This window comes from Danaus plexippus, chromosome 11 (assembly GCF_018135715.1).
Source record: "Danaus plexippus chromosome 11, MEX_DaPlex, whole genome shotgun sequence".
Lineage (NCBI taxonomy): Eukaryota > Metazoa > Arthropoda > Insecta > Lepidoptera > Nymphalidae > Danaus > Danaus plexippus.
The window spans coordinates 1-12,893 of record NC_083544.1 but is presented as its reverse complement, the minus strand read 5'-3'; the positions used below and the strand labels follow the sequence as shown (position 1 = coordinate 12,893).

The following is a 12,893-nucleotide window of genomic DNA, read 5'->3' as shown; positions in this document are numbered from 1 at the left end:
TAGCTTACACGTGTTCTCATTTAGTTCACATACAACTGTAAAACACTAAACACATTCCCTTATTTTCGTAACAAATTTTGTATCTGAACATAAAAATTGTGAATTTGGATTATTAATAAAAAAAAAAATCATAAGAGAACTTCGACACGGATATTATATCGCGGAGGCTTGTAAAAAAAGTATATATATACATATACAGAAACATATTTGAATAGCCAATGTACTATGCTTATAACTTTTATGAACCAAAGTAACCATATCTTATTAATTTATAAATGTGGAAAACTGCTTTTTTTTGTATTAAAGTCGGTATTGCTTTTTTAGTGTTTCCGGTCAGCCGCCTTTTTATTGTCGCTACCGGACTATAATAAAAAAGCGACCGCACTAGCGTTCTACACATTCGCATCCAGTCCTTTGGGGAATAGTCAGTGCCTGGATGGTGAAGGATACGTAATTGCCCGAACACCGCGACTGGAAGTCAGAATAGTATGCTGTCAGGTGATATAATAAAAAAGGAAGTGTCAAAGGATTGTAAATATACACATAGAAACTACTAAGTATTTGAATAACAAACCCATTTCTTAACACTATGATAGCGTTGTATCGTAACCACAAAATCAATGTAACCTGCTCCGAGGATCATAATTTAAAAATGTTTGTGTTGTAATTGCAGTCTTTGTTCTTTGTGTCGATGTAACGCTCAAGTACAATGGATTGCGAATCTTCTTTTTACACAGTCGTTAAGGAAGAGAGCTGATGCTCATCAAAAACGTATGATATTATTTTTTCCAAAACCAAATGTTAACTAATTAATATATGCTTAGTCTTGACAGCTTTATTTCCATTTTTATTAAAGTTGTAAATTTCATGACTAACAGAATGTTTACATTTTATGTTCCAAAGAGCACTGAAGGTAGTTTTGTCGTGCGACTCGTTTCATACTATACGTTGATACATGTTGTTTGAACATATTAAATTCATTATCAAAACAGTACCCACTGAAACTCACTAACACATATTATATTGTTTTCCATTTACATTCATTGTTCTGTGTAAAGAGTGGAGAATGTACTCTAGAATGTACTCTTAAAACATTATGAAAATTATAATGATTCAACTACATATTCAAATTAAACTTGAATACTATCAAAGGCCAGTGGGACTTGAAAAAAAATGAGGTTTTTTTTGAAAGTCAGTAATAAATGATGTTGACGACGTTTGAAGCCAGTTTCTGTCACAAAAGAAAACATGTGTTTTAATACGTTTAGACAATAAAACAAAACGTTACATTGTTCCTAATAATAATCTCATAAGCAAAAAGCTGTTTATTATAATGTTGATACTTTCACTAAGAGAGGGATCTCGTGAGGATATTATGGTAATATCACATTACACGAGTCATGACATCTGTTTAATGGCGATGTGATTTACTCGGGGATTACGATCGTAAAGATGACTTGTAATGGTTTATTTATTTAAATGAAATAGTTAGTGTCGTTGCAGTATAATGTCTTCCCTCATCGACTGTTTTAAAATTTAAATACATTACGCTTCCCACTGATAGTTGTATTTATTATTGTATAAAATGCGTTAATTTCGCCGGTGATATTTTTTTAAATCTATTAAAAATACTTTCATTGGAAACTAAGTATTTAATACCTAACAAATTAGGTAATAAATCATTTGTTTTATTGCCAGATATAGCGATGTTTGAAAGAATCACCATTTCGTTTCCTAATAAGAGGAAATATCAATACGAGCGATTGTTCAAACTCACTCGTTTTCAAATTGGATACATGCCACATACATTACTAATTCAATAAGAAAAAATCAATGACATATCTTTTAGGCACATACACGGCACACAAACAGGAACAGATCAAAAACAAATCTAATACTCGAAATGCTAAAGTAATTAAAATAATCTGACCTACTTACTGTACAATTACCTACTTACGTAACTAAACTAAACAAAACTGACAAAAATTACCTACTCCTGAGTGTTTTAGAATGGAAAATACTACTACTAATACAATGTACCTTGTGATTTGTACCTAATGTTAAAGAAAAATATAAATAAACCTATTCATAAATGGACACTCAAAAACCAAAACAAAAAATGTATGTTAAACTAATGAAAGCAACCTCCGTCCGTCCGCGTCGGCATAGTTAGTGTCGTCCGCGTTCTGAGCCGCCCGCGACCCGCACACCGCGCACCGGTAGTGACGCATGTGCCCCGCCTTACTCCTTATTACGTCAGCTCCGTCAATAAAAGTCCCGTCAAAATCGTACAGCTGTTTTTTAACTTAACCGAAACAAATAGACAGATAAAAATTGTAAAAAATGTTATATTGGTGTATGTGCCGTTTATATACATATATTCACATCATATGCATTTACTAATCAAACGGTTATCTCAATATTATGAACAGACACTCCCATTTTATTTATGTTTAATATATTTGTATATAAATTAAAATAACAATAATAATAATTGTCAATCTCTAAAGATTTAAGTTCGTTCTATGTCTAACTCGACCTCACACTGCCTTAAAAATCCTTATCCAGTGAAATAAAATAACAGCTTTTCTTTTCAGCTAACTCCGTGACGAAACATAAGGAAATACTAGAACATGACTCTGTAACTGTCACACCTGTAGTCTGTTACTGTCACACCTTTTACTCTCAGTTTTTTTTATCTCACGTCTATTCTCGGTACATACTTTTTTTGAATACTTAGATATTTCTTTTTATGTATGTGAAAATGAAATCGATGACGTTAGAAGTTGGATTTATATAAGGAAGACAAAAAGTATCAGTCACTTAAAGAGCTGCGCTTGGAGAATTCACAACATATATTTTCTTATTATTTTTAATATGGAAGACAGTAAGCAAACCTCGGATCACTGTGACCTTGAAAAGGTGTTGTTGTGTCATTCACTTCCATCATCGTAGGCCGATGGACATTTATGGTACAGTTTAGTTCTGTGGACTGCAGAACGGTTTTGTAATAAACAATAATAATTAATTTTACAGGAACTTCTAGCACCATCTCGACACGTAGAGACAGTTCTAGAAAAACTATTCATCAACAAAATGGTTCGTGCATTCAACTACTGGTTGAAGCTCTCGGAGGAAGACTTCCTCAGAGGAAACTACGTAACGGATACAGCTGTGAAAGGAATCTTCTTGTTTGTATTTTAATTTTTTTTAACTATGTTGTTTACGTCCCAGAGACCGAGTTATGGGATAAATGTTGACTGTTAATAAATACACACGTTTTTGTAATAATTATGGCTATCTTAATTAATAACTCAACAAATTCTCTCTCGATTCGGTTTAAAACTTTAAAATGTATATGAAATTGATTTCAGTTTCTGTTTATGGTTTATCTTTATCAGAGTAAGATAATTTTATAAGAACTTTTAATTAGTGTTATAATTGCTGTTTTTAAAATATTTTATTTATAATTATTGTTTTTACGTCATTAAGTTAATTTTTTTTTTATTTTTCTAAATAATCAGTAAATCAATAATAATTTTATTCCTATGTAAAGGATTGACGACATTCAAGACAGCTCGACCATTAGACGTGAGGTTCCAACAGCTCACCTTATTTATGGGGTCCCCTTGACTTTAAACAGCGCCCTGCTAAATCTAGCAGAAGCTTCGCAAAAGGCTTTTGAGTTGATTCCCAACGGAGTGGTGAGAATTTGTTAATTATTAGTATTTTGCGAATTCTATAAATAATTAATACTATCTTACAATATTATTATCAGGGCGCTAAACTAGTAGCTGATCAACTACATGAAATGTGGACTGGACAGGGCACTGAAATCTATTGGATCGACAATTTCATTTGTCCAACCGAGAAGCAATACGAAAAAATGTCTCGACAAAGTGAGTTTAGAACAGTATTTACATACATAAGCGATTGTCATTATTAGTTTCTGGTCTCCTTATCTTTCATTTTTGTGAAGATATCAATCACCGAATCTCATGTCTTACAACTTAATTAAGATTCTTATTTTTATTTTTACTTATAAACTGTAGGTAAACTAAGTCTAAATACATATATATATATTTTAGAAACGGGAGCGTATATTGTGCTTGTAATAAAGTTATTACAACTCTTGAGCGACGATCAAAGGGATTACGATAAGTTACTGTCCATACTTGGGTATTACTCTCAACTCCGAGATGATTATTGTAATCTCCGGTCTCACGAGGTATATGTTTATATTCATATAATGAGGTTATTATTGTTGTGTTGAAAATATTTCTCGACCTCGACACGGTGCAATGTAATTTTTCACATTAAGTTTTTCCTTTAAAACAGAAACTAAGATTAGTCTTCAACTTACAACACTGTATCATTTTTTTTCGTTACAAATTTTTTTTTTTATTACTTTTAGTTGAACAAAGATGGGAGATTCTGGTTAGATTTAACTGAGGGTAAATATTCATTACCAATAATACATGCGGCGAAGACTCCTTTTGGACCCGAAGTATTGCGTATCCTTTTTAATAATAAATAAACAATAAGTATAAAAAAGTTAAATAAAACTAACAGACCTCATTAAACTTTTAAACAAAATTTCTATTATATCATACTATTAAAAACTCGAAATTAGTCTTCAGCGTGTTTCACAAACCATTTCCTTAGAAATCACAGATATTTTACGGAAGCGCACAAGTGATATCAAATTGAAGAAATATTGTTTATCTTTATTGGAGAAGGCGGGCAGCTTACAGTACACGAGAGACAGACTGGTCGAGTTGGATCGCGAGGCGAGGGCTGAGGTATAAGATGATATTGAAGCTCTAAACTGTTGACATTAAATAATATTATTATGATTATAAAGATGTTGTCTCCTCTTTGACAGATGACACGTTTAGGTTACAACCCTTTGATGGAGAAAGTTTTGGACGGATTAAACAGCTGGAAGGACGATAAAATGTTTACTTAAAAAATATTACAAATCTTTTTTTTTTATTAATACAAGTGATATCTGAGCAGTAACGATATTTAAATATAATTAGTAAAAAAAATATTTTTACTTATTTGATTTTTTTTATAACAAACTCATTTCAGTCCTTTTCCTCTTTTTTAATAATTATTGTCATTGTTTTTTTTTGCGTCTTTATAAACAATCGCTGATTAATTTATCTAAATACATATGGTCCAGTCTGAAGTCTTTATCAACAAAAAATAAGTTACTCGTCTCATTATTTCATAGTAACAGTGTGGTAAATTCAAATTATAAAATAAATAAAAATAAATAAAAAGCCTTTTATTTCCATAATCATAAAATACTACAGTATGAACAGTATACCTAAACAGTTTTGAATCTACCTTAATACTTTGGTAACTGTAAGCAAAAAAATAATATTAAAAAAAAAAAGTAATAAAAAGAAAAAGAAAACAGTAATTTGTTTCTAAGTAGGTAATCTAAGTTATTTAAAAAAAAAAACACTTTATACTTAATTTAATCTAATCTATCAATATATTTATTATTAGGTAAGTATTTCTGTTTTATTTTTATTATTTTTACTGGAACCCCTCTCAGGTAAAGGCCTCCTCCAAAGCTTTCCATTTCTCGCGATCTTGGGCTATTTGATGCCGTTGTGGTCCCGCTATCTTTTTAATATCGTCGTCCCATCTAGCGTATGATCTTCCTCTGTATCGCTTGCCTAATGGGCCTTTCCATAACGTAAGTGTTTTCGTCCATCTTTGATCTTTTAGGTGCGCTATGTGGCCTGCCCATTTCCATTTTAGTTTTTGGCTGTAACTGATGACATCTATTGCTTTTGTTTTGCATCTTATTTTGGAGTGATTTATTTTCTTTACTTTCGTGATATTCAACGTACTACGTTCCATTGCCTCTCTGGCATGTATTTATTTTATTCTTAACTTTGTTGGTACACTTTCAGGTTTGACATGCATACGTCAGACAAGGAATAAGTCACAAGTCCATGACCTTTTTCTTCAATTTGATAGGCATTTCGCTTTTAAATATTTCCTTATAGCTCCAATACTTTTTCCAAGTTCGTTTCACTCTTCTCTCTACTTCCAGTTCGTTGCTATCTCTGTGGAATCCAATTTGTTTTCCTAAATATATATACTTATCCACATAATCTAATGGTTCATTTTCGATTGTTATTTTTGATTTTTTGAAGTTGGTCATGAGTTTGGTCTTTGTGATATTGATTTCTAATCCCACTTGTCTGCTTGCTATATGTAGAGTATCTAACATATATTGCAGCTGTACGCTCGATTCTGATAGTAAAAGCAAGTCGCCTGCAAATCGTAAGTAGTTTAAGTATTTACACTGGTTATATAAATCACATTTTCTCCAGTCTAATTTGTTAATGATAGATTCCAATATCGCAATAGAAGTTTTTGGGGATAGGGGTTCTCCTTGCCTGACTCCTCTCTTGACTGGAAAGCTTGGGCCAATGGTTTCCAATTTGAATCTACTTGAGCAGTTACTGTATAGGTCTTTGAGTATTGCTATGTACTGTTGTTCGACATTTTGAGCTTTTAGCGTGTTCCATATACTTTCGTGTGAGATTGTGTCAAAAGCTGTTTGGTAGTCGATGAATATGATATACAGCGGTCTCTGATGTTCTTGATATTTTTCGATTATCAGTTTTAATGTGTGTATGTGGTCTAGAGTAGAAAATGATTTCCTAAATCCTTCTTGTTCAATTGGTTGACTTTTCTCTAATGTTGTACTAATTCTTTGTTTTATTATTGTAGAGAAAAGTTTATAAACACTAGATTGAAGCCTTATCGGCCGGTAGTTGCTGATGTCCTTAGGGTCTCCTTTCTTGTATAAGAGAATTATATTTGATGCTGACCATTGAGAAGGTGTGACACCATTTTAAAAATTATATTAAATAATTTTGTTAGTGGGACAGTTAGTATGAAGCGGACGGTTTTTATGGCGTCATTAGTGACATTGTCTGGTCCTGGACTTTTGTCTATTTTTAGTCTATTTATTGTTTCAACTTTTTCTGTGCATTCTATTGTTTCTATGTGAGATTGTGGCTTTTTAATATCGATGTGGTCATTTCCAAAGTGGTTCGTGTCTCTTGCTATTTCCGGTGTATTATATATAGGTCTTTATAAACTTTGTAGCAATGTTGATTATTTCTTTTCGGTTATAAACAATATCTCCCGACTCCTTCAAACAATCAATCTATGTTTTTTTCTGTCCGTATATCCCTTTTTTAAACTTCCACTAATTTCTTAATGTTTTTGTAGGATGTTAGTTATATGGTTTTTATAGTCCTTTTTTATATATTTACTTAATAACTTATAAAGAGCTTTGAGTTCGTTTTTCATTGTTAGTGTTTTATTTTTAGTTCTTTGTAACTCTTGTCTTCGTTTTAACAGTCTTTCTGTGTTTTTTGTTGAATGTGGAGTTCTAGCAGCTTGTAAGTTGTCTATTATATTATTTATCATTTTATCGTAGTAGTCCTGTACTGTGACATTAGTTTCGGTGTTGAGTAGAGATATAATTTTAGTTTCCAAGTTTTCTTTATAAATTTGTATTTCTTCTTCGTTTTTAAGTGAACTGTTTTGTTTATTTACAAACCTAGTTCGTATTTTCACAGGTTTAGTGAGTGATATTTTGGTCATGAGTGGTCGGTGGTCTGATGTAAAGTTTATACTTAATGTTTCAATGTTCTGAAATGTTATCTTCTGTTCATCTAGTTCTTTTTGGATTATTTGCAGTGCTTTTGAAACTTCTTTCATTTTAAAATTTTAAATATACTGTTGTTGTTTTTGTTTTAGTGGCGCTCTTTCGTGACAAACTTCCGTACTATTAGCTAATCACTAACTCGGCTCAATCTATGGATCGATCAGTGTTTGGCCTATTTGTATGTTATTGTCGTAGTCTCTCAGATTTTAAGAGATGTCGTTGTTGACGTATATATGTTTCAATTTTGCTGACTCATGTGAATTATGAGGTTATGATATTTTTTATTTCTTATAAAGACTTCACTACACTACACGCAGTATACACTAGATATAATATACTGTCTTATCACTCAATATTCTTTTTTGTTTCGAAAGAGACATTTAATATCGAAACAGCAACAGTGGCTTAGCTTGGAGTTATTTCACCGATTTATTGTTTTTTGCACTCGTTTTTAACACTGTCCACAATGTATGTTGAAGAACTTATGTTTTTTTATAACTTTTCTTCTTTTTAGTAGAATTTTATGCAATTTTACTTTTTTTAAGCAGAAAACATTACAGAGACGATGTTAACAGTAAGCACCGTGGCGCCCTCTCCTAAATTCAAATTAAGAGTTTTTAAATATATTTAGACACTTATTTATTTATATTTTCGTACCAATTTTTTTTAAAAATACTCATAAAAACACCTTATCGGTGTCCACGATACTTACTAGTGTAGAAATACTACTTTAAAATATAGGATGTAAATGAAATCCAACATAGTAGAGATTCACAATTTCGATTTATTACAATACTTTCACACACAAAATCATAGATTGTAATTCTAAGGATGTATGTGGGTAGGGTAATTTTTTTTTATGTGATTAGAACTTGATGGGATACACTGTCTGGAGAATTTGAGATTGGAGATAGTTGTAATTTAAAAAAAAAATTATATTAGTACACTCCGAAAATCTACGATCGATTAATGTATCAATTTGTAAGAACAAAAACAAGAGTACTGATCTCCACTGACAACTGCTTAAATGTGGTTCACCCCTCTCCTATCTTCTCCTATTCCTATAATATATATACGACAAAATCTCTCAGCATTCCATGGATTTATCGAGTAGGTGCCGGGTCCAACGTGTTACAGGGAGAGAAGCTTCAACAGTCCCTAGGACATGCTACCCAGGCGCCGCTATCTAACGCGCGTTAAACACTCACCTCCACTGTCCAAGCTCCTCTCACTACCTAACCAAATTTGAAACAAACCAACAAGGGCTGCCATCGAAGCATGTAATAAGAATGAATGGATGTTAGTTCTGGACAGGCCCAAGTCTTTTAGTAGGCTTCTACAGCGTACAGCACAGACATTAAAAATGGAAACTAGGAAAAACAGATACTTATTAAAAACTTATTTATGTAGATGTAAATTTCTTGAAATAACGGATGAACTTATTGTAAAAGGTATAAACATAGAAGTATATCAATTATAATTAACATTTATAATTTATTTCTTAAGACCCAGTTTCACCAATCAATGTACAATGGGGGCAAAGGTACCGAAAAAACTTGCTATATCTGCATGGAGGCAGTTGGAACTGCTAAGCATTTGCTGGTGGGATGTAGGGTACACCTAGATAGTGGCCAATACTCGCGTCGTTCACGATAGGGTTTTAGAAATCATACGTGAAGCGGTTAGTCTATCTGTAGCAAGAGCGCAAAAAGAAATAACCACGAACCAACAATCAATAGGTTTTGTGAGAGAAGGCACTCGGGCTACAAAATCAAACGTCAAGCCTTACTCTATTATTAAAGCGGCTTCGAATTGGACTTTAATGATGGACACGTATGAGAAGCAATATAAGATCCCAGAGAATATTTGTGCGTCGGCCTCCGGACCGGAGATATTTTTTTTTTATATTCGCGAATTTTAAAGCGCGTTGTACTAATAGAGCTCACGGTTCCTTGGGAAACCAACATCCTTAAAGACCATGCCATCAAGGTCAACAAGTACCACGAGCTCACTAATGAACTCACGAAGAATATGTTCGTTGTAAATTTGTACGCGGTAGAAGTAGGAGCGAGAGGTATAACAGCCAAATCTCTCTACAACCTGCTAAAAGACTTAGGCCTGTCAAGAACTAACATCACTTCATTCTTGGAACGTGCGTCGAAGGCAGCCCTAGCAGGGTCGGTTCAAATTTGGTTAGGCAGAGAGAGGAGCTAGGACAGTGGAGGTGAGCGTTTAACGCGCGTTAGATAGGGTCCCCTTAAATCTACACCTGGGTCGCAAGTCCTAGGCACTGTTGAAGCTCCTCTCCCTGCAACGCGATGGACCCGGCACGCGCACGGTGAATCCGTGGAATGCTGAGAGGTTTCGTCTCATCTTGTTAAGGCGTGTGATGGACTGTTACCGTAACCAAAGCCAAGAGCGCCGTGGTGCGCGGTGCGACGAGAGTCGAGGCGGGTGGTATGATATGTCACAGCTGCAACGCGCGGTAGAAACAAGAATATTTATTTAAATGAAACTAATATTTTTCGGATAAACTACGCGTGCTTCTGTTTTTTTTTTTTGTAAAAAAAACTACATACTCCCGACATTTCGGTTACTTTTCAGCAACCGTGATCACGGTACAAAAAAAAATCACGCGTAATTTATCCGAAAAAGAATTTGAGTCATTTAAATGAATAAAACTCACAAAAATCTTAGATCTCATTATAACAAAATTGTGTTTTGGTCGCGCGATGCCTGAATATATCCATCGATGCCGCCGTGCGCCCCGCTTGAGCTGTGGCCGCCTCGATATTCGCTGGTACATTTGTTTCACTCGCACACCGCGCAGCCTGTCGCCGCCGCGTGCAGTACGCATGTACTGTACGTGTACCCAAGAGCGGTGAGGCAAGAGTCGCGGCTGGAGGGGTGATTTGCGATGGTATTAGCGACTACGGCGGCGTCAGCGTGGGACGTATTTAGGGAACTTTATTTAATTTTTTTTTATCGGTATTGCCTCAAAAAAAAAAAGTGCTTTCTTAGCTCTAGATATCATTCAGTCAAGAATAGGGGCGTACCCAGTTTACCAGAAAAAGAGAGATCTTGGCGAGTTTCGTACTCTTTATTATGAATAGTAAGTAGGTAGGTAGGTTTTTTTTTTTACTAAATATATTGACTACGGGTAAATAAATTTTTGTACACATGGGGTAAATATAACAAACACGGTAATAGTAAAATATAAAAGACACCTGAACATAAAAATGTTGTTTAAAATTAGGAGACACGACTAAAACTAAGCGATGAGCTGATGAGGAGCCCGAGGGGCTGGAGGACTTTTGCGATTTGATACAGCGATCCTCCAGCTCCCAAGTGCAAAGGGTGATAATGAGGATTAATAAAACTTATGGTAACTTAATATCTAAGAGTCTGAGCCGACAAAGATTAATAAAAAGAAGTAAAAGTATAAGAAGACAATTAATAATTATAGCTAAGGGTGAGGTAAAATGTAAAAAAAAATTCTTATACCTAATAAATACAGGTGATATTTGTTAAAAACAAAAGAGAAGTAAAAGTTAAAACAATTCGATAAATCTTAGTGCTAATTATAAGATAACATAACATAACATTTAAAAAAAAAACATAACATAACATTTAAAATGATATATGCGTTTGTTAAAAGTATACATTATAACAAAAGGAAACAAAGAAAGATTATTTACAGTAATTGGTTATGGCTGCTGGTGCACGTCCAGTGTAAAGATTTGTATTTACATGTTAATAATTAGTTTTATACATAATTTACAGTTGAGATGGAGCAAGAAAGAAAGAGAAAAGAATTTACATTGAGGTTAGGTGTTGTTAAAAGCTTTGAGGTGGTTGATAATATATTCGGAAAATTTAATAAAAGATATGGTTGCTTCTTTGTCCTCCAGAAGGGAGGCCATGTTGAACGGAGAGACCTCGGCGTGGCTGCAGATTATCTAGTGGTCGGATCTCGGGGCGATGACCCGTTGGCAGTCCTCGAGCACGTGACCCATTGACTGCACCGTGGTGCCGTCGCACGGACAGACAGCATCCTCCGTGACCCTAACCCTGTGTAAATATTGTTTTGTGTAGGCGTGTCCTGAAAGTGTTTGGGTAAGTGTGAATGTGTTGGGAGCAAGTGAGTGTAATTTAATGATGTGTTTAATTGTAGGAAGGTGTTGTTTAGTATGTTGTCCTTGTGGTTCGCTCTCGTATCGAGCCTGCCAGACTGAGGCGTGGAGTGATCGTGTAGAGTGTTTTATAAAGGTGATAGGAAATTATGTCTAGTCCGGGGCTCTGTGAAGCTTAGCCTCCCGCTTGGCAGCGGTGTCTGCTGCCTCGTTCCCCACAATGCCCACGTGGGCCTTGACCCACGCGAACTCGATGGACCCGGACGTATGGTGTACTGTCGAGTGTATTTTCGCAACCAAGGGGTGTGTGTTACTGCGGTTCTGGATGGCGAGAATGGCAGCGCTGCTATCTGAATAAATAACGGTGCGTGTATGTTGGTTGAAATCTCACCAGGCCCGGACACCGGAAGGATTGACAGATTAATAGCTCTTTCTTGATTCGGTGGGTGGTGGTGCATGGCCGTTCTTAGTTGGTGGAGCGATTTGTCTGGTTAATTCCGGTAACGAACGAGACTCTAGCCTGCTAAATAGGCGTCGTCATTTAGGTGTGAGCGATTTCGGTCGTTCAACTCACTGACGGCGTATTAAAATTCTTCTTAGAGGGACCGGCGGCTTCGAGCCGCACGAGATTGAGCAATAACAGGTCTGTGATGCCCTTAGATGTCCTGGGCCGCACGCGCGCTACACTGAAGGAATCAGCATGTTCTCCCTGGCCTAGAGGCCCGGGCAACCCGTTGAAACTCCTTCGTGCTGGGGATTGGGGTTTGCAATTATCCCCCATAAACGAGGAATTCCTAGTAAGCGCGAGTCATAAGCTCGCGTTGATTACGTCCCTGCCCTTTGTACACACCGCCCGTCGCTACTACCGATTGAATGATTTAGTGAGATCTTCGGACCGACACGCGGTGGCTTCACGGCCGTCGGCGTTGCTGGGAAGTTGACCAAACTTGATCATTTAGAGGAAGTAAAAGTCGTAACAAGGTTTCCGTAGGGGAACCTGCGGAAGGATCATTAACGTTATATAACATTGGTTGGTTGGTTGGTTGGTG

The 12,893-nt window shown here is 35.3% G+C and overlaps 1 protein-coding gene across 1 annotated transcript; it reads left to right on the top strand.

The window, feature by feature from the left end:
* The first annotated feature begins 2,835 nt into the window (after window positions 1–2,835).
* LOC116765842 (terpene synthase-like) lies at window positions 2,836–5,261 on the top strand. Its single transcript, XM_032655463.2, has 8 exons — window positions 2,836–2,922; window positions 3,037–3,191; window positions 3,557–3,704; window positions 3,779–3,899; window positions 4,089–4,228; window positions 4,415–4,514; window positions 4,675–4,802; window positions 4,886–5,261. The coding sequence occupies exons 1-8, from the start codon at window positions 2,878–2,880 to the stop codon at window positions 4,967–4,969; spliced, it is 921 nt and encodes a 306-aa protein (XP_032511354.1). The 5' UTR covers window positions 2,836–2,877; the 3' UTR covers window positions 4,970–5,261.
* Window positions 5,262–12,893: the final 7,632 nt, after the last annotated feature.

Excerpts from the sequence above, each read along its gene's own strand:
- LOC116765842 (XM_032655463.2), top strand. The coding sequence starts at position 2,878 with ATGGAAGACAGTAAGCAAACCTCGGATCACTGTGACCTTGAAAAG. Across the intron at positions 4,515-4,674 it reads TTTTGGACCCGAAGTATTGC|ATATTTTACGGAAGCGCACA; the intron begins GTATCCTTTTTA and ends TAGAAATCACAG. Across the intron at positions 4,803-4,885 it reads ATCGCGAGGCGAGGGCTGAG|ATGACACGTTTAGGTTACAA; the intron begins GTATAAGATGAT and ends CCTCTTTGACAG.